The 26,185-nt window shown below is 33.7% G+C and overlaps 4 protein-coding genes and 1 long non-coding RNA gene across 6 annotated transcripts; 1 reads left to right on the top strand and 4 right to left on the bottom strand.

Moving 5' to 3' along the window:
- Positions 1-8,042: 8,042 nt before the first annotated feature.
- LOC144554340 (oil body-associated protein 1A-like) lies at positions 8,043-9,683 on the bottom strand. Its single transcript, XM_078302670.1, has 3 exons — positions 9,416-9,683; positions 8,894-9,297; positions 8,043-8,367 (listed from the first exon to the last, which is right to left on the bottom strand). The coding sequence occupies exons 1-3, from the start codon at positions 9,649-9,651 to the stop codon at positions 8,192-8,194; spliced, it is 816 nt and encodes a 271-aa protein (XP_078158796.1). The 5' UTR covers positions 9,652-9,683; the 3' UTR covers positions 8,043-8,191.
- A 440-nt stretch (positions 9,684-10,123) lies between these two features.
- Positions 10,124-12,776, bottom strand: LOC144554263 (S-adenosyl-L-methionine-dependent methyltransferases superfamily protein). 2 transcript variants are annotated; one of them, XM_078302596.1, is made up of 8 exons: positions 12,587-12,776; positions 12,135-12,261; positions 11,984-12,045; positions 11,743-11,898; positions 11,515-11,659; positions 10,960-11,031; positions 10,607-10,715; positions 10,124-10,487 (listed from the first exon to the last, which is right to left on the bottom strand). In XM_078302596.1, exons 1-8 carry the CDS (start codon positions 12,684-12,686, stop codon positions 10,386-10,388), a joined length of 873 nt encoding a protein of 290 aa, XP_078158722.1. In that variant the 5' UTR covers positions 12,687-12,776; the 3' UTR covers positions 10,124-10,385. The 2 variants fall into 2 exon arrangements, with proteins under 2 accessions (XP_078158722.1, XP_078158715.1); XM_078302589.1 differs by having other exon boundaries at positions 12,135-12,303; positions 12,587-12,753.
- A 2,595-nt stretch (positions 12,777-15,371) lies between these two features.
- LOC144551653 (uncharacterized) lies at positions 15,372-16,303 on the bottom strand. The gene is made up of 2 exons (XM_078299752.1): positions 16,110-16,303; positions 15,372-15,975 (listed from the first exon to the last, which is right to left on the bottom strand). The coding sequence occupies exons 1-2, from the start codon at positions 16,301-16,303 to the stop codon at positions 15,372-15,374; spliced, it is 798 nt and encodes a 265-aa protein (XP_078155878.1).
- Positions 16,304-18,196: 1,893 nt separating this feature from the next.
- On the top strand, positions 18,197-18,630 carry LOC144554333 (uncharacterized). The gene is made up of 2 exons (XR_013511604.1): positions 18,197-18,431; positions 18,503-18,630. It is a non-coding gene; the product is annotated as an uncharacterized LOC144554333 (long non-coding RNA).
- Positions 18,501-23,670, bottom strand: LOC144554322 (uncharacterized). Its single transcript, XM_078302655.1, has 9 exons — positions 23,332-23,670; positions 22,850-22,873; positions 22,301-22,406; positions 22,127-22,195; positions 21,839-22,023; positions 20,913-21,218; positions 20,190-20,451; positions 19,097-19,305; positions 18,501-18,748 (listed from the first exon to the last, which is right to left on the bottom strand). Exons 1-9 carry the CDS (start codon positions 23,334-23,336, stop codon positions 18,682-18,684), a joined length of 1,233 nt encoding a protein of 410 aa, XP_078158781.1. The 5' UTR covers positions 23,337-23,670; the 3' UTR covers positions 18,501-18,681.
- Positions 23,671-26,185: the final 2,515 nt, after the last annotated feature.

Raw genomic sequence — 26,185 nt, 5'->3', positions numbered from 1 at the left:
GGAGAAAGGTCAAGCTGTACCCCCTCTCTTCTTCTCTTGGCCTTGTACGGTGGCAATGTACCCAATCCTTAATTTATACCTTGAAGACCATGAATATCTTGTGCATGGCGTTTCTACTAACAGAGATAAGTACCTAGGAATCTTTCCCTTGTTGCATTGAAGTTCTTTCATGTTTACTCTCAAATGAATAGTTTACAGATTAATTAGGAGTAATAAATTAAGGCCATTAATTTAGTCAAAGTTATTGTGTTATAGATTTCTACTTTATTTTCTTAATGTAACAGACTATGATGAACTGGTAGTACTGAACTGGTACTTCATTTCCTAAATTGTCTGATATGTGGTGGTTATGCTGTGCATGGAAACGATCGAGGAAGATAAATCTTAGACTCATGCTACTTTGCTAGCTTAAAGTAGTCTCTGACAGCAGCCGAATAAGTTTAATTGCTTATTTTAATGAAAGAACATAATGTGTTAATTAATGTTAATCCTGTTGCGACTGCTGCATGCGTACGTACATTTTTTAATTTGATATGCATAATGCATGGAAAGAAATTTTTAATGGTTTTCTTTTTGGCTAATAGTACCTGATTAACACATGCGTAGGAGAGTAGAGTATTTTGTGGACAATAATGGAGCCTCTAAGGGTTTTTTTCAACTAGAGGGCTGCAAAATAGCCCCCTGTTGTCCAACGTCTACAAGAATATGTTCTACCTGTGAGGGTGATAAATGATTATTGGCGAGAATAAGTCAACATAAATTGTTATTTCTTACTGATAGTCAGTCATTACGGATAAAACATAATTTCTTACTGATAGTCAGTCATTACGGATAAAACATATTATTATAGTAATTAATGAAGAAATCATAATCGCAGAAAATTGTACTGGAGATAATAATTGCAGGAAGTTAATTAATATAAAAATAAGGGCTTCACCCTCATTATTTCTCAAAAGAAATAATTGCTAGAAATTACATCTGATATGATATTGAGGTTTTGTATTGTATAGACAGGAAATCGGACTGCCCGGAAATAACGATTGCAGGCAGTCACAGTTGCTTCCCCTTTAAGGCTGGGAGAACATCCAGTCCAGCACCAAAAAATTTTTAGTTAACACTCTAATAAATTATAATTAAACAATCACCATTTAAATTGTCATAATTTAATTTCTACTACTCACGCATACTCAGTCCGCACATCAAATTAAACTGATGCACATAGTGAGAATGTGTACCAATTTGATGTGCATACTGAAATAGCACACCAATGCTTAATTTGACTTATATAATATATGCTTTCATTGTTTCGCAATTTCTAACAAACAGAGCAGACAATTCCAATTGGTGATTTGACTTATACATATATGCTTCTCGTCTGGAACCCCCCTCACCTCCTCGAAAAAAAGAAAATTGGAATAATAGCTAACAATCAAAACATATATTAAAAGCAAAGTTTATCTCATTATATCTGAGATTTTTTCATAAAAAGTATAAAATTCTGACGTAAAAAAAAAAAAAAGTACCTTGTTTATATTAAATACAGTAAGATCATATTTAATAAATCTGATTTAAAGATTTTTTTTTTTTCAAAACCGCACAGAAAATTTGTAAAAAAAAATTATGGATCAGACTCAATGAGTCTGATCCATAAAATGATTGATTTTTTGTGGTACAAAATCCTCTGTATTTACGGATACAGAGAGTTTTGTGCCGCAGAAAATCAATTAGAAAATTTATGAATCAAACTCAATGATTCTGATCCATAAAGTGGTTGATTTTCTGCGGCACAAAAGCCTCTGTATCTGTAGAAAATCAATGGTTACAAAAGATTTTGTGCCGCAGAAAATCAATCCCTTTATGGATCGATATCATTGAGTCCGATTCATAAATTTTTCTTCTTCCCTCCACCAACGTTCAAAAAAAAAAAATCTATAGATCGGACTCAATGAGTCCGATCTTACTATATTTGATGCAAACGATATATTCTTTCTATTTATGTACGTCCGAATTTTATAATTTTTATGGATAAAAAATTTCCTTATATCTGCATCTGTAGTAATTTGGTGTGTCAACACAATATGCGCACCAAATTGGTGCGCTTTCTTAGTCTGTGTACCAGTTCAATTTGATGTGCCAATCGATTGAGTATGCGTGGGTGGTAGGAATGGAAAAATAGCTGATCGGGTTGTGATTGTTTAATTCAGGTTTATTAGGGTGCTAACAAAAATAATTTCGGAGCCCATCACAGGAAAGCAATCTCATGCGCATGGATCCACACCATCAATTTCCTTCAAGATTGGCGCTGCTTTTTCGACAAGGATCAAGGCAGTGTTCCTTAGATTTAGAATCCCCACTTCATTAATTTTTATCACACAATACCTTTTATTTAGAAAATAATTTTCGATTTTGGCACCTTAATTATGATGCAAAAAAATTAATTATCCGCCTGTTAGAACGATAATGGAATACATATTGTGCGCATTTAAATATCCATTGTGCAGTAAATCAAATACATTGTTTATTTTTTTTATAATATTTAAATTTTGCTGCAAAGACCTAAAACAATTTTAAAAATAATGTTATCCCAGAAAGGATCTAGCTATTCAACAGAAAAATTGCCACAACGTACGGGTTACAAACCTTAGTATGATTTCCGACATTTTTATTTTTACCCAATTAAAAAATTATTTTAATAATAATAATCAAGGTTTAAGAATAATTTTAAAAATACTCAAACCGTGGAATTTTAATTCAGCCCGTGGAAAAATTCCATGTTCCAACTTTTTTTTTTTTTTACAAATCAGAAATTTGTATTAAAATATTAGAAATGTTGGATATATTTCTTTGAAAATAGATGGAATAGAATATAATTTGATTTATTAGAAAGACTGTAACAAATAATCCGGATCAACATTTTTCAGGCCGGATTTTTCGCGGCTGTAAGAAAAATTAATATATTTCATTATGTGTTATTGTAAAAAAAATAAAAATGTTTGGATTCTGAGTTATTGATCCCGGTTCAAAAGTCACTTCTAGGTAATACAGAAAATATTGTCATCCTTCTAGTACATTTAATTTATAAAAAGTTATATATATATATATATTTTGAGAATTCTTTTTGAATAACAATCATTAAATAACTTAAAGTTTTTTTTTTAAAATAGATACAACTTTTTATAAATTAAATGTACTAGAAGGATGACAATATTTTCCATATTACCTAGAAGTGACTTTTGAACCGTGATCAATAACTCAGAATCCAAACATTTTTATTTTTTTACAATGACACATAATGAAATATATAAGTTTTTCTTACAGCCGCGAAAAATCCGGCCTGAAAAATATTGATCGGGTTATTTGTTATAGTCTTTCTAATAAATCAAATTATATTCTATTCCATCTATTTTCAAAGAAATATATCCAACATTTCTAATATTTCAATACAAAAAATAAAAAATAAATAAATAATTTTGTTTTGTTAAAAAAAAAATCGGTTGTTGAATTCATTGAAATCAGTAACCAGTTTTGACTTTTTTTTTAACAAAATAGAATTATTTATTTATTTTTTTTTTTGTATTGAAATATTAGAAATATTGGATATATTTCTTTGAAAATAGATGGAATACAATAAAATTTGATTTATTAGAAAGACTGTAACAAATAACCCGATCAATATTTTTCAGGCCGGATTTTTCGCGGCTGTAAGAAAAACATATATATTTCATTATGTGTCATTGTAAAAAAATAAAAATGTTTGGATTCTGAGTTATTGATCCTGGTTCAAAAGTCACTTCTAGGTAATACAGAAAATATTGTCATCCTTCTAGTATATTTAATTTATAAAAAGTTGTATCTATTTTAAAAAAAAATAAAAACTTTAAGTTATTTAATGATTGTTATTCAAAAAGAATTCTCAAAATATATATAATTTTTTATAAATTAAATGTACTAGAAGGATGACAATATTTTCTGTATTACCTAGAAGTGACTTTTGAACCGGGATCAATAACTCAGAATCCAAATATTTTTATTTTTTTTACAATAACACATAATGAAATATATTAATTTTTCTTACATTCGCGAAAAATCCGGCCTGAAAAATGTTGATCCGGATTATTTGTTACAGTCTTTCTAATAAATCAAATTATATTGTATTTCATCTATTTTCAAAGAAATATATCCAACATTTCTAATATTTCAATACAAAAAATAAAAAATAAATACAAATTTCTGATTTGTAAAAAAAAAAAAAAAAGTTGGAACCATGGAATTTTTCCATGGGCTGAATTAAAATTCCACGGTTTGGGTATTTTTAAAATTATTCCTAAACCTTGGTTATTATATTAAAATAATTTGTTAATTGGGTAAAAATAAAAATGTCGTGTATGATTTGATTTTAAGGGGTCATGATGTCAACACTACAAATCTTATTATTAACACAACATTATCTAAATATTTTAATATATAGACAAATTTACCCTTCATTAACTATTTCCTTTAGAAATTGTATCTCTCTCATTTACCATTATAGTATTTTCTTTCCTGAAAAGTTACTTAGTAAATAATAATATTCCTTCACTCTCATACATTATGATATATTTTTCTTTCTATAAAAGTTAAATTAATAAATTAAATAAATATTTGATCATATTTGTTATTTATATATTTCATCATACTTTTAAGATTTTTAAATATATTACAAAAATGAAATATTTTATTATATTATTGAAAATCTATCATTATATACGTTTATTTTACCCAAATTCACAAATATCTACTTACAAAAAAAAATGGCAAAATATTTTTTGTTGGATATAAATCTATCGATACTGATATGTAAAATTTCACCAACAATATTTTTTTTAGACAGGATCTTTTCAATTATTTTTCATTGAATATATTCATTACTATATTTGTTATAGATAATAAAACTCATTTAAATGAAGAAATCAAGAAAAAACATGTTAGAAAAAGGGTTTTTCAAAATGAAAAACGTTTATTAATATATCTTTTAAATGAAGATTCCATGCTCTATGTTGTAATATTTTGAAGATTTGTATTATAATTAAACTTATTAATTGTCGAAAAATTATTTTGGTGTTGAGAAAATAGATATATACACAAGTTTTAATTTTATTATTATTTTTGGATGGGGAGAGGGTGGGGGAATTTCATGGGATGGTAGTAAGGGAGTATATATGTTTTTTGTGCTTTTTAGATAAACAATATTTCAATTTAGATAATAGAAGACAATCCATAAAAATCAGTTTGTTCTAAAAGAAAATAGTAGAAAACCAAAAAAGAACCTTCTAATAGCTTGATAAATAACAATAGAATCATTGAAAGCTCCAATCTATTTTTTTTTCTCTATGAAGAAGATAGACAGATTAAGAAAGTACATTAAAAAATATATTAGCATTAAAAAGTTTTCAAATTAAGGGAGCAACATAAGTAATTGATTGTGGAGGGCAATTTTGTCTATCAAATAGAAATTTTAAATTGTGTTGTGTCAATAATATATTTTGTAGTGTTAATATCAGCTCCCGATTTTAAGAGTTATGCATGCTTGTAGGTGAACCATGTAAAACTACAAGCATATATACTACGTACAGAACTATGCAAATAAGCTAATAAATAAATAGGGTTTGATATATAAGATCATTTCTGTAATATTTCATAATAACTATGGTAAACGGACCCGTTCTTTTGTCAATTTCCAAACCAGCACTAGGTACAAATCCTGGTTCTAAACTTGGCATTAATTAATTTATGCTATTCTGTTTAAGTATCTGTCTTTGATATCATAAATTTCACAAAATAGATAAAATTCAACGATAAGTTCTCTTCAAATGAGGAGGGGTTCAAATGCACCCAAATTTTTGTGCACCCAAATACACCCTATCTTTCAAATCATTTTTCTCCATTTTCAAAGTCCGAATAGTCAATCCGAACCGTTATATGCGATCTATATATTAAAATGTGCTTGGAGACCAAATTTTACATTTTTTGGAATTTTTTTAATATTTATTAAGCCACTTTGAAAATCGCTGATTTTACATTTTCTGAACCATTGGATCAGCAATTTTCAAAGTAGCTTAATATATAGTAAAAAAAAAATTCAAAAAATGTAAAATTTGGTCTCCAACCACATGTTAATATATAAATTGCATCTAACGGTTCGGATTGACTATTCAGACTTTGAAAACGGAAAAAAAGAATAAGATGTATTTAGATGCACAACAATTTGGATGCATTTGAACCCTCCTCTTAAAATACAATATATCAATATTCGAAAAATTGACCAAAGATTCGATGGGACTCGGGACGACCATACGACATGACCCAACACGCCAATAGAATCTATGGTACGTGAAACGAGAGCGAGACAACAAAATAAACGATTACGAGGCAATCGAAGACGATTCCAAGGAAAACAAAACAAAAAAAAGGCGGAAAAACAAAAAAAAAGGAACAAACAAAATCTAGAAAAGGAAAACAAAAGTCGCGCGCAATGATTCGGCTGACTAATCAATCGAATCGCTTCGTGCTGCTGGCAGATTTGGGAGAGATTTTGCAATTGTCTTGATTCTGTACGATCTTCTATGAGATCGACACGGGTGGAGGTTCTAAAGAAGCTACTGATCAGGAGGGCCTGGAGAGACGGGATCCAGTTAATCTGGAAAGAAACGATCGAGATGAATCACATACAGTCGTTCGATCAGCTCTGCTCCGCCGCAGAGATGTCACTCATGTCTCTCACACTGCGCTGCTCATTACTGGAGAAAAAATGAAGAATCAAGTACTGGAGAGCATCTCCCTTCGCGCGATGAGCGTACAAGACAAAAACTAGAAGCGTTGCGAGCTTCGTCTTCTCTAAACAAAACCAGTTTGCTTCAAATGTGGAAAGAAAGGGCATTTGGCTCCTTATTGTAGAAACGCAACTTCTAGAAGCTGGATATTGAATATAGGTGTTATGTCTTCAATTGAAAAACTCTGTTCACATGTTGAAAATAGCAAGTTCTATGCCTAGGATGTAATGGTAAATTTACCTATCACCATTGGGCTTGAAGGCAACTCGGGCTTCAGAAATATCAATCGTTGAGCAACTTTTGTCATGCTCAAATATGGAATATGTGTAAATTGAAGGATTTAATTCAGCTACCCCAAACCCACTAGTGATATCCTGTTTCATGAGAAATGAAAAGGAAAATTATGATATACATCTTAATATAATTGGTTCTTTCCTTCAATTGCAATATTTTTGGTACACTGATGCTGATGTTGTTACTGGTAATGCCTATGCCTACTCTTGGAAATAGTTTATAAATTCAGAAAATACAATTTCATTTCTGGACCCTTCACATGCAGGAAAATACCTATTCTCCTCTTGAAAAAACAGAAGAAGAAGTTTCTAATAGTGGCGAATGTTGAATATTGAACATTCAGGCATCTGTAGATCTGTTTCAGAGTTCTGGTATTTGTAACTTAAATTCTGTTTCGAAATGAATCGGGCCCAGTGCCTTTTTATCAAAAAAAAAACAAATGGCCCAACAGGCCTAAAATGTGACAAGAAACACTTAAGAGTTAATGTGATAAGTTGTTACTGTTGTTAGTGTGATGGAAAGTAATCCTGTTTAAGTAATACTAAGAGTTGTAGGGTGTTCTAAGTACCTTTTCTGGTGTATTTTTTATATTTGGTGTTAAATTCTTTCTATTTTAATTGCTCAGCATCTTTTCTAATTATTGACTATGCATCCTTCTTTTAGTCGAATCAAGTTCCACGACAAAATTATCGGAGATGTGAGATTTCGAACTCAATCGTCGAATCAATTAGAAAGTATAAAAGAATTTAATCATTCGAATCAATTATAAAATATTGTCGAGATATAATTATACAAATAGTTACATACTGCCGCGGTCCGTACATTTTCCCATTTCATTAATTAAAAACCATCAATCATTAACTAACAGTAAGATCCCCACACAAAATAAACCCCAACCAAAATAGCTGGTGAAATGGCAAGTAAAATGAGAAAGCAAAATACGGAACCAACATACATATTCCCGATTAAAAATATTTTAAACAGTATTACTTTCCATCACACTAACAAAAGGTACAACTTTACTTGACAGAAACACATACAAACGTACAGATAGGGTTCCAGATTCTACTGGTACACTACATTATCTATCAAACAAAGACTCTAGGCATGGAAGTTGCCGGTGGGATATCGACCTCTCGCAACTCTGTCTTCAAGCCCTTACCAGCTGCATTTGCCAAAGGATGGATACCATGATCAGGACCAGTCATATCCTTTCTATTTTCCCTCTCCTTTTCAAATGATACTGCAAACTTCTTCTCCACCTCTGGAACAATCAAAAGCCACACAAAGAACATCAATGATATACATGCTTTTTAAGAAATAATTTATCATTTATTTGAAGTTCTTATAGAGGATTAACTCGAAAATTAATTACATAGAAAATTTATGTTATTTTTTTTACTGTACAATCTTTCAAAAGGGCATGAAGCAATTATTACAATCAAGTCAACTTCTCATTTATACACTGAAATCCATATATACTACTTGAACAATGCCGACATTTAGCCCGACCAAGAGCAAAAAATTGCCGACCAAGAGCAAAAAATTAACGCCGTATACATTTATGTCAATTCAAGAGAACTTGATTTTGTCACCACATTAAATGGGTTGCATTTGCACATGCAGATTAAACACAAGCAGGCAGCATATATACTTCAGTAGAATTACATCTGGCAAAATCTTTCCGATAACAATTTAAAAATTATTTGAACTCGGGCACTTAAGTTTTTACTTAAAAAGTTTTTACAATATTTTTTCATGACATGTTGTAAAACCTAGCTATATAATACCTTTAGCAAGATCTTCACGGAGTTGCCCATCGCGTGTGAGAGCCATCATGATCTGAGGTATCCCCAAAGGAAGTGGGTCCCCCCTGTCAACCTGCCAGAAGTGGATTGTCTTTCCATATGTCTTGCACACTTTCGTCAAATCCACTCTCGCCACCGCACCCGGCACACCGGGCATGAAAAGGTACCCGCCTTTCACCTCGAACTCATGAGAGTGCCACAGTGGCTTCTCATCATCAGGCAATGTCAGAAACACAGACTCGGACACAAGGTACTCTATCCCGATTAACCGAGCATCTTTCTCAGGGCTGTCATAGATCAAACACTGGCGTACATCCTCGTTAAGGTGAGCACAGAAGTGGTGCGCCTCAACTTGCCTTGTCATGTCATCTGCATAGAAGTGAAACCTACAAAAAATTGATCCGGTGATGGGAGTCAATTAATCAAGTTATCTAACAAACTAATGGCATTTTGGAGCACGAAAGGTCAGGAATTGAATGGAAATTCATCAAACTCAATACACACGCGCAAAGGTGCTGATGAATGCTGTTGATTGGTTGAAAGCCTTGGATGGCACCGGTAGCTGTCTCCAAAAGAGCGGTACCAGTCTCCGTCGGCTCACCTGGAACATCCACATGTGAAGTTGCCATTATATGACTTGGATTGTTCTCTCTCTCTCGTCTTCGAGTTCTATATGAAAGCAATATAAGATTCTTAGTTTCACCCAGTTTTTTAAGAGAGGGAAAGGAGAGGAAGTGCATGCAGAGCAACACGTGGAAGGGAGTAGAGGACCACGTGTGCTTCCCTGATGATTTCGTGGAGCGGAGATAAGTACAGGTGCCTCCTCTAAAACTGGGCTTGGGCCTCATGAATGAAAACGGGAAATAACGTGATCGCAGCCAAACTACACTATGCGCCATGCGGTAATCCTCATGTCAGTGATTTGCGACACGATGAGCCTGGACGCACCGCGGCACACAAAAGATTCGAGGGTTGATCAAATTTATCTCGAATCGGCAAGAAAATGCTACTTCAAATAGCATGGAAATTGACGATGGCTTCAATTGAATTTTTTTTTTAGTAAAAATTGGAGCTCAAGCCATCCAACTATTTAATATTCTTATTATTATAACGAAATATTTTTCTCATTCGAATTTCGAACTCATGATTTCAATTAAAGTTATAATTAATAAAACAACAAACTAAAAAGCTTGAAACCAAAAAAACAAAAAAAAAAGATTAATATACTTCTTTTAATTATTTAGAAAGATCAAAGTTTTTACATTGTCACTTCTACAAAGGGGAAAACTGCAAAATTTCGTTAAGATAAACAGAAAACTTGATAATACAGACCATGAAAAAAGTAATGATTCCCCAAAATGATGCCAGGGGCAAACTTAGTACCTATAACATATTATTTTAGCAAAAAATAAATAATAAAACAACAACCATTATGCCATGCACTTTTCATAAAAAAAACCCGTCCTTAGATTTCCTACAACTTCAGTCCAGAGTGTATAGCAACCACTCCGCCTACGAGATTTTCATACTCTACTTTCTGAAAACCAGCATCACCAATCATTCGAGCAAATTTCTCCTACAATCGGAACAGATGTCAGAGCTAAGCACAAGCAAAATTTTCAAAATCCACAACATAACACCTTTTCTTCTCTTTGATCTCTACTAGATGATGTTGGAAGTTTTCAACAAAATTACCTGACTAGGAAACCGACGAATACTCTCAACCAAGTACTGGTATGATTCCCTGTCCCCAGCTACTAACTCCCCCATAGCTGGAATTACCGAAAATGAATAATAATCATAACTGCAAACAAAAAGAAACAAAGGATCAGAGACACATCATGGCGAAAAAAAATTAGTTAATAATGACTACTGTCGAAGTATCTCCCTAATCTCTCTGCATTTTGAAAATAAGAGCAAAATATTATTTCATTAATAGTCCCCATCGACAAAACATGCATCCACTTAGTTCATCAACCCCGGTTTTATCAAGAACGGCAAATTAACTTGAATCATGGCATATTGCGTAGAATTAATAATGAACTTACAGTTCTTTGAAAATAGGTGTATCCACATGGCTCAACTCCAAGCATAGGAACCTACCACCCCGCTTTAATACCCTGAAATACACATCATTTTAAGACAATCAGCAGTAGAACATCCAGATACAAATATAAAAGTTCCTTGCAGATAACCACTCAATAAAATTTACCCTATTGGAAATAATGCATAACATTTCTTATATTTTAGCCCTATGGCTTGAGATGTTTACAAGCAAATATAAATTGGGTTGGGGTTTCTGTTGATCTACCAGTTCAGTGAACAACGATGACCCCCACTTCTTGAGAAGTTGAGAGCTGTATCTATTAATCCAATTAAACTAAAATCTACATTATAACAAAAAAAATCACATTCTCACAGTGAATAGTTTGATTCAATTAAAATGAAAGTTCATATTCAGTTCATGTTTCTGAATTTAACTTCCCTTTAACAATTTGGTGTCGCCAGCATGTGCAAATAAGTGCACTCATTGCATACTTAAGAAACAAAAAATGATCTGATTTAGTGTATTGTGAAATGATCTGATTGATTTAATTGCCCACCTGTAAGACTCAGAAAGAACTTTCTCAATGTGGGTCACATTTCGAATTCCAAAAGCAATCGTGTAACCATCCATAGAATCATCCTCAAAACTTAATTTCTCAGCATCTCCTTCAACCCAATTGAGGCACCTCTCCTCTCCCAATCCTTAACATATGAAAAATTAGAATTAATGAGCAGACATGTAGACCAAATTATGTTAGAAAGCAGGTGGAAGTTATAGTTGTTACCTCTATCAGCAGCACGCTTCTTGCCAACAGATAGCATTTTCGGGTTAATGTCACATATATAGATCTGTGTTTCTTCTTCCACTTCCGGTAGAGTGCCTTCAATGGCTCTTCGGCTCACACTCTTGATGCTATCCAGAACCCGAAATGCCACGTCACCTGAATAAATATTATACAAGTTATATACAAAGAAACAATATTACTAGTATACCTTCAACAAAGTGGAACAATAGCATGAGCATACCAGTTCCGCCGGCCACATCAAGATGCTTCATTCCAGGAAAGGGATTCAATTTTGAAACCAACCTGATATATTTAAGTACTTAAATAAACAAAAGAAAATAACGACCCAAAAATGCAAAATTGAAAAATGAAAAAAGTAATAGGAGACTGACCGATCCTTCCACAACCTATGCAACCCAGCACTCATTAAATCATTCATGATATCATAACTCGATGCGACATTGCTGAAAACATTACCCACCAGCTTGCTCTTCTCTTCTTCTCTCACTTCTTTATATCCTATAAGACGACGACAAACATGCAACTTTATATTTCCATTATCTGCATAATTGCATTATTTGTTTTATTCTTATATGGTACTTAAGCCTTGATGAGAAAAAAAAAATCACATAAAAAAACGAATGAGGTCAATCTCAGCTTATTCTTGTGAAACACTTCAAACAAAATCAATCTAGAGAATATGTTCAAAGAATAGAACCGTGGACTGACAATTTCATATATCTGAGACTAAAATTTCTTCAAATAGCTAAAAACACGAAGAACATACATAAACCACCGTACTTCACCCAAACGAAAGGGGAAAAGGAAAAGAGATTATATTTACCAAAGCTAGTGGCATGGGAATGGAGGAGAGACGAAGCGCTCCGAGAAATAAACGAGGGTAGATCGTTTCCCAGTTTCCCCACGCTCCTTCGCAAGGCCATTTTTTAACCTTCGTAGTCCTCCGTTCTGACCGTTCAAAATCTAAAGTCTCAGCGAGAAGAAAGAAAAAATGAGCAAAAAATACAAGGTTCGACCCGGAGTTATGCGGAATTCAGATCCTCTCCGGTTTAGTAATAGGGAATCTTTTACAATTACTTGATCTGGACCGTTCTTTTTAACTTGGCACGAATCTCAAAGCTAAATAAAGCATTGTAGAGGATACTTGTCCAGTAACTCCAGTTGTGCGTCTGATCCCGGCGACAGAAGTGGAAAGAAGGTCAATTTCGGCCCAACAATCGATTCGTTATTCGTTATTTCTGACAATTGAATTTAGGCCCATGGTCCATGAGCGTGCTCTAAAAGAAAAGGGCACATAAAGAGGGGAGATGCGGGGCTTTGAGTAAAAAAATAAAAACAATTCAGGAAATAAAATTCGTGTTTTCTCAAAAAAAAAAATCTGTTTCATTCGATATTTAATTTACCCACTAGAATAATATTTTTTTAGCCCAAAACAGATGAAGGGATGCATTTCCTATTTTATCTATTTAGACGGTTATTTGTATTTTCTTTTATTCTGAACCCACACAACCTTAAATGAGTTGGCTGGGTGTATCTATTTAGGTATTTATTTGTATTTCCTTTTATTTTGAACCTCACAGCCTATATAAGATGGTTGGATGTATCTTTTCAGATAGTCTAAAAATTAAGAAAATTTTGTTCACTTGTGATCGAGTTGCTTGCAAGAGGAGAGATAATCCAACCTGACTAATTTATATTTACTTCGGAATATTTTTTTTTTTTTTGGTAAAAGTGGAAATATTCCACCAGTTTCATTGCGAAACTACAAAGTTCATACAAAATTAGTGCAAAGCACCGAATATAGACCCAACTAGTAGAACCTCAACCACTAGGAACTACCATCCACAAAACACAAAACATAAGAACATAAAAGGCCATAAGATACAAAATTAACATAAGAGCAAAAAATCACAAGAAAATCCACTAAATGTCACTAATATCACTAATATCACTCAGAAGGGACGATCCTTCGAAACCAAGAGAAATGTCCACGTCTGAATCCAATCGAGGACTGGATCTGTCCTGTGAGTCCGGATCTGGTAGAACTATCATAGTACTTATCTGAGGCAAAGAAGAAACATCAAAAGGCAAAATTAATGATAACTTGAAATAAGAATTATCTAAACGCGCTTTACACCAATATGATGTCATAGCAATAATAGAAGATGTCACATAACTAATAGATGGTACTTGGGTATTTTGGAAACAAATTTTATTTCTAGTTAACCAAACAATCCACAAAGTAGCTACCCTAATCAATTCAACCAATAATGCATCCTTTAATGGTATCCAATACTCAAAATTCCATAGATTAGATACATGCGTGCAATTATAAACAAAATTATTATGATTACCAATCCAAAACCACAAAGTAGAAATAAAAGGACAAGTAACAAATAGATGATCTACAGTCTCCGGGGCACCACAAAATACACAATCTATATTGCCTTGCCAACCTCTAGTTAGTAAATTGTATTTAGTAAGAATTTTATCCTGCCGAAGCAACCAAACAAAAACTTTGATCTTAAGAGGAATCTTTGCTTTCCAGAGATTATTAAAAATATTATTAGGAATACCCCTACATGATAATCATTTATAAAGAGAGTTAACAGTAAAAGACCCCGTAGAAGTCCATCTCCAGTAAACTCTATCTGGCTGATTTGGATTTAAAGAGTGATAGGGGAAGAGCCCCAATAGTTGATTCCATTCTAAAAGGATAATCCCCGTTAATTGCTTATTAAATTGCAAACTATATTAGAGGAGAAAGAAGATGATCTTTATATATAGATTATTCAAATTTTGTAACCTTCAAATAAAAATATATAAGGGAACTTTTACCTTTTTTTTTTGTTCTGTTTCCTCTCTTTACATACTCATTTCTGGAATACGCTCTAATCTCCTATGGCTAATCACAAAAGAACGTACGAGCTTGTACGAATTAAAGATAATGACATTGCTTTTTTTTATTTCGTGAAATGTACAAGTCATATATTTCTTTTATTTTACTTTATCATATGGGCACTACATAAAAAAAAATTGTAAATATATAAACACAACGCCATGACTGATTCTTTTTCCTTGTGAAACTTTGTTTTGGATCGGTATTTTTAAATATGATCGCATAAGTTTATGCAGTTTGCTATTGTGTTCAAAATGTTATGCAGTCACATATATACGAACTTGAATATGCGGTTATACGGACGCATAATACTACATGCGGCACCGTCGATGCAGACACATAGTACTATATGTGGATGCATATCGGAGACTTGAGTTAATTAGGGTTTCTATTACGGTTACCCCATTTTGTACACTAAAAAATGTCTTCAAAACTTCAAAATGTCTCTTTAGTTTTTGGAATTTCAAAATATAAAAATTTATGATTTTTTATGTAGTATTTTATCATGAATTTTATTTTATGAAAATCATTTTTTATTTTTTTTGGAAATAAGGCATAGAGCCTGTTTCATATAAAAACCAAGTTAACTTACAGCCTATATATTCGTCCAAATCAAAGTGCCCAAAATAAAAAAGTTCAACCAAAATAAAGCAGACTCCAGCAAGACAGAATATATCAAAAAGTAACTAAGATTTAGAAAACATAAGGATCAGCTCTGTGTGTAAGCATTGTTGTCAGCATCACTGTCAAGGTCAACAATTTGGCCAGCAATTGCAGGGTTCCACTCTTGCAAAGGGATGTCATCCAGATCAACAGGCAGCCAAGCATCTCTGGCATGCTGGTCTTCTATAGTCAGGGACCCTGTCCATAAAACAACCAAATGAACTATATGAGTAACCAGAGAACGAACAGATTCAAGAGGGGTATGTTGAAAACACATTTTATTTCGAGAGTTCCAAATTGTCCAAGCAAATGCACTAAGTGTAATAAGAAAGTATGTTTTATGTGTTGATGGTAAAGCAAATCCAAAATCAAGAACATCCTGAAAAACATGCCAATCAGGCAAAAAGTTGGGAGTGTTGCCTAACCAGAACAGAACCTGTTTTACTGTACTACAAGTAAGGAAGAGATGATCCACCGTCTCTTCCTCAAGACAGAATTGGCATTTGTGATTGCCCAGCCACCCTTTGATAGCGAGGTTATCTTTAGTCAATATTCGGTTTTTGCTAAGCAACCACATAAAAACTTTAATTTTTGGTGGTATTGGTAATTGCCACCATTCCAGTGTATGTAATTCTTGGATACCCCCAAAACTAAGAAAAAGATATAAGGATTTAACAGAGAACTTCCCATGTGATTCCAACAGCCATTTAATTCTGTCTCGAGACTCATGTGTATCAAAGGTAGTAAGAATATGTAAAACCTCTTGCCATTCATATTTCACTACCCCAGTAAGGGTTCAGATAAAATGTACACATTGACCTTTAGACGCAATGACATCTGGTAGTAAGATATTTGGATTACTACACAATTCAAAGAGGAAAGGATAAGTAATGGCCAGGGAACAGTCTCCGAGCCAGATATCAGTCCAGAACTTAATTGAGCTTTGGCTCCCAAGTTGGTGGCTGATGCGATTATCATATAAGTTGTGATTGTTAGAGACAGCACGCCAGAAAATCATTTTTTATTATTTGTGACTTTCAAGAAATCGGGATTTTAGAATATTATTCTCATCCAATTTTCAAAAAATTAATATGATAAATTCTTTGGACATATTCCAAAATATTTAGGGCCCGCAGTAGTTCCTTTTAAAATCCGAATATATAAGTCTTAATTAAAATTTGCATCTGCATCTGCAGCCGCATATCGCATATGCGATATACAATGACATTATGTATGTATGAACAAACTCATATTTTAAAACATTATTTTTAACAATGAGACTCTGCACAAGTTGAACTCGAATGGACTAATCTTCACACTAACTTGATTTCGTTTTTTAATAAACCGATCCGCACTCGCACTCATATAGAAAATTAGATGAAGTCAAATTCGCTCGACCCGAACTCGAGCTCCGATTATTAACTTCGAATCTACTTTTAGATTATTTGAATAACGCAACACGACTGACAATTATTTTCTGGGGTAATAAGTATTTAGTTACTAATATTATGTTAATGTTCCAAATTGAATCTAACATAAATAATATATATACTGAGTTGCATTCAAGTCAAACTCGAACGAATCAATTGCTTACGAAATCAAACTTGATTTGCAGAACATTACTCAACACCGTGTGGAGCCCGAAATTGGAAAATTTTACTGCGTAATCTGCGTTACTGATGTTTTACTGAAATTTGAGACAGATGAACAACACAGGACATATTTGACTAAACAAAGACAAAATTTTATTAGTATTAATTTTGGATCACCATGGTACAGTAGCTCTACAACGATGTTATAATTTCGCTACAGTACTGTGTTGGAAAAAAAAAGTTTTAAATTTTGATCCGGATAAAAGTGCAAAATACTTAAATACACTACTACGTACGTAACACAACGTTCAATTTGTGCGCTTTATTTGTTTGTTTAACTATTTGTTGTAATACCCGGTTAGATAAAGAGCCTAGATGACAAAGCAACTTGAGGAAAGGAGAGGTAGCACAATTGGCTAGAAAAATGTCCTAGACTTGTTATATCCAAAGATCAAGAGTTCGATTCCCCCTTAAAAATCTTGGTAGCTACTACCAAGTTTTCAAAAGACAAAGCAACTTGTTGGATTCTGTGGAGGGAACGAAATAGCAAGATATTTGACGGGTGCATAGTGGATCCACGAAGAACTGCTGATCGGGCTTTGAAGGAAGCTATATTATGGCTTCAAAATTGCTGATTAGTTGTTAGCTGTGTTGTTTATGTTGTTTTTTAGTTTTCTTTTCCCCCTTTTTTTTTTTCTTTTTAAAATCTTCGTAGAAGCTACAAATTTGTGAGAGGGAATCGAACTTTCGACCTTTGGGTATAACAATTATAAGATGTTTTTTTTTCCCTTACTGATAGCTTCTATTAGCTTTTCAATAAAAAATAAAAAAAATAAAAAAGACAGCAACAAAACATTCTAGGGCAAAAACAAGGAAACAACGAAGAAATGGAAACATAGAACTGCCATAAACAAATCAAACGAGTGCTTTCATTTCTAACTTCAAATACATATCAATTGACCGAACCAGTGCAACATCGTTTTTCTTTTTTTGCTTTGATAATTTTGCGAATATAGAGCGAGAGCAAACAAGTTTGAGAGATTCTTTTCTCTTTGTTGTGTCGCATAAAGAGGAAGACGGGGACGAATTTATTTTGATAATTACTTAGTACAGACCAGCAAATTCTGTGCGACAAGTTACTTAAGGTTTCATAACGTTCTTAAAATTCTAAACTCAACCTTTTCTTAGCAAAAGTTCTTTCTAAATTTGTGCAGACTGCATATTCAATTTGCCAGCACCCGCTAACAAAGCTATTTCCACATCTGTTGCAGTTCTCAATTTCTCTATCCGTATTGTAACCTTGGATTTTAATATACAAATCTTCATTTACATTTGCATTATAGTCTATACAATTTTTTAGTTCATTGTTAATCGAATCTAAATGTCCATTTTTTTCCTCTCAACATCAAGTTTACCGAGATCAACAAGTACACTGAAGCTAGAACAGAATTTGAGACCAAAAAAAAAAAACAGACTTACACAAAACGATGCTCTACCAATAACGTACTACTAAGGTCATACAGAATTTGAGATAAAAACACAGACTTCCACAAACGGGTGCTCTACCAATAAGGTAAATATTAAGGTCATATAATTTGTTTTTTCATAACCAATCTTAATCCTTCCCCACAAAGTAGCGCAGAAATTAACAAATCCTGACAACATTAACCACGTATCATAATGCTACAGATCTCCATATAATAGAGAGAAAAACATAATACCACTAGTTCATTAAATCCATAATTCGATACAGCAACACATTCATCATTCTTCCTCTTCTGCTTCCTCAAGCCAATTCACAAATGGTTCCAGTGCCTTCACAAAGGATTGCCTACACATTTACCAAATCATTAGAAGTAATCACTAGTTCTACCAGTTTATCATTTCAAAACAAAATTTTCACTATGCTAAAGTTTTAAATTACACCATCAAAAATAACCAGATAGTTGCAATTTATAGAACTGCATCAGGTACAATAGGTAACCCAGCAATTAAATTGAAATGTAAAAATGTCCCAAAAACAGCAATTTATATGCAAATAAGCAGAAAATAACTAATCATTTCACAGAGTATATATCCCAGAAACAGCAATTTATATGCAGTAACTAACAGAGCATATATCCCAGAACCTTGCCTACAATAATTACAATAAATAAATAATATACTAAAAAATGCATACCTGCCCTTGGGATTGGAACCTTTGCGGAACCACAGGAGGATGGTGTCTTCAGCAAGAACATCAAGATCATAAAGAGACCTGACAATTTCAGGGAAAAGCTTCATCAATTTGGCATCCTCGTAACACTGGACTTGAACCTTGTATATCAATTCCAGCTCCAGCTTCCCACTAGTGCAGAATGCGTTCAACAATTTTGCCCATGCTTTCACCTGATAATAGAGATGAAAAGAAATTGAAGTCACATATAAGTTGCATGCTAATTGTCCATGAAGAAAGCTGTGACACAAGCCCAATGTCCCAAATCAATCAAGCCAGTCAAATAATTCCCTTGATTTTAGAAAGGGAGACCTTGAACCGACCAGAATAAAAATAACTGTGGGTTATTGTGGGTTGAAACAACTTGTTTGGTACTAAAGGCTTGGTTGTTGTTGTTAATGTGGGTTGAGGGAGATGGTCACATCACGTCCGACCCAAAAAGCATACAGGTCCAACCCAACTGAACTATGCTTTACTTTAGTTATTTATATAATCGAGATACTACAAATTAGATCATTAGATGCATTTTAAAAAACTAAACCATTGTCAAATGCAAATCCACACTTTAATTCTCAACCAACAGGTCAACCTGACCCACTGGTTTGGACACTGATTGCAATTTCTCAACTCCATACGGCCATATAGGGTCCGGCCAAATCAAAGCCTGCAACTTCTCACTTATTATACAAATTTAGAACTCAATAAAATGAATGGATAGTAGCTAAACTGTATAAAAAGACGGAGAACAATGCAAACAAGACAGAACAAGAGAATGTATCACAAAAATTTTGCTCAAATTTTGCATATTTACGAATAAAGACGCAGTTGTCTTCAAAACTGCAACTAAAACCTGATTATAGGAACCAAAACTAAACTGGATCGATCTTGCCCTGCTTACCAAACTATAATCCATGCCAAAGCATGGTTCAATTGCTAAATGTAAGTCCCATAATCAAATCACAAAGGAACTCCCTGCTTACCAAACTATAATCCATGCCAAAGCATGGTTCAATTGCTAAATGTAAGTCCCATAATCAAATCACAAAGGAACTCCTACCTGACGAAGGGCGGCATTGGAATTCTGCTGCTGGTTCTTACCAGACCACTGGACAGCATCCATGAGGACATCCCAAAGCATGCGCACAACCTCAATGTCGGGGAACTTTGCCTCCTTTACCTGCTGCTTCACAGCATCTATCACTTCATCCACATCCGTCTCCTCTGCAATCAGTGTGGTCAGTGTCAACTTTATCTCCTTCAGCTTCACCTCAAACATTTTCTTCATGTTGTACTCCACCACTGAAGCCAGACCTTCCTTCCTGAATAAACCACAAATAAATAATATGTTATTCAAACTGCAGATGCCTTTATTCCTCTGTCGCCTCAAAATCTATGGCCATTCCTCCTTAAATACCATGCATCAAAAAGACAATATACTTCGCTAAGAGTGCTTCATTACGAAAAAAAAAAAGTTGGCCTCGACAACTCATTTTCATCGCCCATCAAGAGAATGTCGCACAGCATACATTTCAAAAAAAAAAAAAAGAGTAAATGCAGAGCTCAACTGCCCTAACACACAACACTACCACAGGATCACATAAACAGGAAACCACCCACCTATACTATGCTAATTAAAGTGAAAGTAACTGATAACCACAGCAATTATATTTTACAACTGAAATTACACTAAGTAATAAGCAGGCAAGAGAACTTATCAATTATCCCACATACAGGGAACTGCAAATTCCGAAAATATCAAGAAACTCATACAAACACTTACGTGAAATGCTCTGAGAAGGCCTCAGGAGTGCGCTTGGCAGTGGGGAAGAAGTCAAGCAGATTATCCTCAATCTTCCCCTTCTTAAGAAGCGAAATGAGGTCGTCGAGAGAGTTATCCCTCAGGTATTCCTTGAAGAAGTCAGTAATGAAGTTGAGCACTATCCCTTTGGCAACAAGGCTGTCCTTGAGCAGTGGCTGGAACACGGTCTCGGGCGTAAGCGCCAGCTTCTGAGAGAATGTGAGGGCAGTGAAGATTGCCATCTTTTTTCGCTCATTCTCCTCAAAAAGCTCGAGTGACTGGAGAAACCTGTCCTTCCACAAGGCAATAATGAGCTATACAATATTCAAAGTTGAACAAAACATAGAATCAATGCAAAAGTAAGAGAAAATTTACTCTCAGAACTTAAATATCTACTGACATGTAAGTTGCTACCCCTGACAATAATTTTCATTAAACTCAGTTAATAAAATTTGAAAGGAACAAGTATCTAAATATTAGCATGAAAGAGAAATATTGGCAACAACATTTATTTGACAACTGTGGCTTGAGCTTTTCTGATTTGATAACAATTTGGTTGATTGTCACATAGCACAAAATTTAATATACAACCAATCTAGACTGTAAAGAAGCTCTGTGTAATTTTATTTGGTAACCATTTGGTATTTTGGTTGATTGTCACGGTTGTCAATGATAATCTATCACATGTTAATAGCTTGCAGACTGATGGTATACCTGAAATAATCCAAATAAACAGTAAAACAAAAGGAGAAATACTGCTTGAAAGCACTTCAAACTTTATATCTGTGCATATAAATGTAACTGAGTATATAATAATAATTAATTAGTTGACAACCACTTTTTAATAAATGAAATACAAATGCAAAGCAACTCTAAGCTTAATGTTCAATTGATGTTCTTTATTATACCTGCGAATAACATTTTCAAGATTCTTTATTAGAAAAGGGCGTCTGCGTAGGGTTTTCTGTATGTAAAGCACAGAAGGTAGGATAGCCTCGCGTTTGGGTTCACAATCTATGATTGCGTAAGGGTGCTTCTCTCCTTCATCCGATTTTACAGTGCCTGGTTGAGCACGGCCACCTGTGAAGACAACCTGGAAGTTTTCAACAAAAAAAAAAAAAGTTGTATTAAAAGAAATCAATATATTTCACAAGTCCTAATGAAAAATCAAGGGAAAATCGTCAAATGATAGGAACCTCAAAAAAGGTGTCGCCGTAACGAGAGAAGTTGAGATCTGAAGATTCAATGCTTTTTGCAATAAGTTCCTACAAGAAACAAATTATAAATTAGAATGAAATTCAGAAATAAAGTCAGAAGAACATACATAATAGAAGGCAAAACAACACAATATAGAAAACTTATAACCATACCAGATCACCAGCATTATCCAGATAGATCTGGACCACTGCATCAGCAAATGCAGCAGGGTCCAAAGGCGCTGCTATATTCCGTTTGCGGGTCTTAATCCGCTGGCCTCTGAAATTATAATGGACAAAAAAATATTTCTCAAACTCAATTCACATGGATATAGAAATTCATCTGATACTAACGTCAGAAATCCTCTGTGGTGGTTCCCACATAAGACAAAAGCAAATAGTGGTGGTTTCCACAGAGACTAAAACAATAGCAGAAGATATATACCAAAAGAATCTTCAAGTAATTTTATTACAAGCTTCAAATTGACAACATTCCAAAGGAATCTTCACTTTTAACAATTAAATGAACTTAATAAAATAGACAGAAAGTGGTAATCTTTCCTTCAACATGGACAAGTTGGCTTAGATAATTGGATAAGGATGTTAGCTTGGTTCTGAGTTGAGCAAGACTTTAATTTAGAAGATTTAAACAGACTTGATATTTTCCTTAGCAAGTATATAACCTAGACAAATAAGAGTGAAGGTGCAAGGAAAAGATCTTACCCAAGAGTGGGCTTCTCCTTCGAGCTGCAAGGAAAGAAATCAAAATATTGATGTAAGGTGAAATAGCATTTGCAAGTCGAACTAATAAAACTTTAAATAAATACTCGCATTAACAAAAAAAATATAAACAATATTTAACTTCTAAAAGATTCAAAGCAAGAGATCTGCCTGATCTGTTCATCCAACTCTTTCGAGCATGTAAATAGAAATTAACATTGCAAGAAACGAAGTTCCAATAGAAAAATTCATCTGACCGGTCATACACCTATATGAACATTAATAAACCTAATCCGAAAGGTGATGATACATTTAACAACTAAGCTTGATCTAATAATATAGGACGGAAATATCAATAATACACACAGATTATACCTCTGGGTTGTCTAAAATCAACAAATCGAATAGTAAAACCCTACAAAGATGTAAAGCTAAATAAATGCAAAAAAAAGATAGAACTTTTAAGCAGTCAATACAAAAATTACCTCATAAACCAAGACAGGTAAAGATCTAATGGACCGACGAAGAACTCGAAGGACGGAGACGCGAACAAATAAAGAGAAAGAGAAGGAAAAAAAGAGAGAAAGAAGTCGGCAAGAGATTGGCTTCCTTTAGAAAACCAGAGAATAACCTAATAAGCTAGAATTCTCTGTACCAAACTCTTTAGGGCACTCTGTATAGAAAGTCACTTAAAAGTAGGCCCCAGAGCACAAATAATATAGATTTGCTGTCGAAACACAAGTTTGTTCCAAGGGAATCAGCACCAACACATCTGCACCCCCCACCGAAAGTACCTTTTATGTTAGATAGACATGTCTCTTATTTTGTTACGTGAACTTCTCTGAATATTGCTAATATTAAACAAAAAATAACTGAAAAGATCTAGAAAAGGTAGTTAGCAGAGGTGTATATTATGAACCAGGTGCAGGTGAATAATCTGGCTTTTGGCCGGTGGAGACGATAGCCGCATTTGCTGACGCCTGTCAATAAAGGTTAAGGCACGTCCCTAACGATACTTAGCCGTCCGATCGTCACCAACGGCCGAAGATAGCGTTTGATTGTGAGTTTGTCTTTTTTTATCACAAACCGTTTATATTTAATCGGACAGTAAAGGAAAGAACAGTACGCTGCTGCGGTGCTACCATCAGATCTACCAGCGGATCTGGGCTTGGAGAGGAGTAACACGAGTGCATATCCCCTGAGATATCTCAACTTTTGCGTGGTTCGGGGATAGCACGGGGCCAGTATTATTTATGCTTGAGATTCGTGCAAAACCTATTTGAACAGTTGATATTTCCCAGAAAACACTCAAAATTTGAGATATCTCAGAGGTTGCGAATTCGACTAACCCACGGGGACACGGGTGATGAGAGATGCAGATGCTCCCGCGGTCCCGCCACGTGCTTTATTTAATTAGGTGGTTAAGAAACAAATGCTTGCTGTCTAGTTCGATTTGACAATGACGAATGATATTTGTAGTTTTGTACTTTATTACAAACTCCCGATATTAGTTGAAATTAGTTCCTTCTTTCTTCTTTAATTTTCCGAAATGATGTTCGACTGGAGTAAAATTAGAAATAAAAAGTTAAAAGTTTTTTATTATATTTAATCGTGTATTAGTAAAATGAAATAGAGTACATTTTGCAATATGAGGAGCACCTTTGATTCCACCTCCATTTTTTTCATAAAGTAGCTTCATCTTCCAGTGGAATAAAAAAAAAATCATTCGATTCAAATATATAAAAAAAATATGATTGTAAAATGAAAAGATTTGATGTACAGTTTACTCAATTTCACATTTCATTTTGTCACTTGTTAGTCGAGTGAAATACCTTCTGTGTAGGAGCTACATGTTTTGAATTTAAATGATAAAATTTAATTTTAAATAGTTAGATGACTTGATTTTACTTAAAAAAATCTCTTAATTAAATTTCAGGTTACGAGTCGAGTTATTGAGCATTGAAAATCAAATTCAGTTTAAAGCTTTGACTTGCTTAAAACTAGCTCAATATTAAAAAGTGGACATTTGAATGATTGACCTGGCTTGACGGTCGTAGTGTCTTTTTGAGTAATCCAGTGAATATTGAGTTTGTTATATATATATTTTTTTTATTAATTACTTTTACAAGAGGGGTTTCCTATAAAAAAAAAAGTATAATAATAATAATTATTATTATTATTAAAAAGTGAGTTTGTAATACTTTATAATGTACACTTATTTAATTATTTCATGTATTTCAATAAATAATTATTGGATGTGCTTTAATTTTTATTTATCACGTATTTTGACACAAATTCAATAATTATTGTATTGAAACATATTAAACAGATGTACATTACATATCATCACAGTCTCATTCGTAATTAAAAAACAAAATAGATTGGATTTGTACTATGCGCCATGGAGAAATTTGGAACATAAAATGTAAGTTGAAATTGCTCGAGTTTGAAACTGAAAGCGGTTTGGTAACAATCAGGTCGGTTAACTCAAGCTATAACGAATCGATTTTAAGTAAAAGAAAATTAACTCCAAACATGAAATGATAAAATCACGTAGCTTGAAAGCATATACAGATTGAGACAACAGAAATTCGGTGTTATGCGTGCAATATTAATATGTGTTCGTGCAGTGTTTTGGTGGATGTTGTGTTTATTTTAATGAATTTCGGCACGGCACGTCTAGCATGAACACAACTAAACAGAAGCGGAACTAACAAAATTTAAATAGAGAAAGTTAAAATTTAAAATGCATAATATATAATTGGAGCTTTAACTCAAGTTTTCATTATGATAAATTAAAATTCTAACATAAATGTGATAATTTATAAGGAAGTTAAACGGTATAAAAGATCTGTCTAGACTAAATATAGATCTGTCTCTGTGGTTAAACATGTTTTGACACGGAGAAAACATGTTTACAAGAAATTTTTGAAACTAAGGTATCAACGGTAATAATTCATATTCAGTAATATTGTTTTTATTAGGAAGACTAAAGTGAAAGAAAACAAAAAGAAAAGGCACGGCACAACCTCCCGTTCCTTCTCTCCTTTGGGAGAATTCGGAAGAAAACAAAGAAAGAAAAAACAGAGAAAAGGGGAAAGGTAGAAGAAAATGATAGTAAGGGGTTGCGGTGCTGGGAGCGGAGGCTGCAGACTTTGGAGCTGGAGCGAGGGTGGTACCGTATGCTTAGACTTGTCCTGTCCTGTCCATTGTTTTTGTGCTCAGTCATCGGTGTTTTCTAGCGTATAATAACCATCCGTGATCCGTCGAACACGGCACATCTCGTTTACAATTCTCTCTTCTTCTTCTTTTTTAAAAGCTTAGTAGAGATCTCGTTGA

The sequence above is a fragment of the Carex rostrata genome, chromosome 1 (assembly GCF_964058835.1).
Source record: "Carex rostrata chromosome 1, lpCarRost1.2, whole genome shotgun sequence".
NCBI classification, from domain to species: Eukaryota; Viridiplantae; Streptophyta; class Magnoliopsida; order Poales; family Cyperaceae; genus Carex; species Carex rostrata.
The sequence above is the reverse complement of the archived record's forward strand: the minus strand, read 5'-3'. Positions and strand labels throughout refer to the sequence as shown.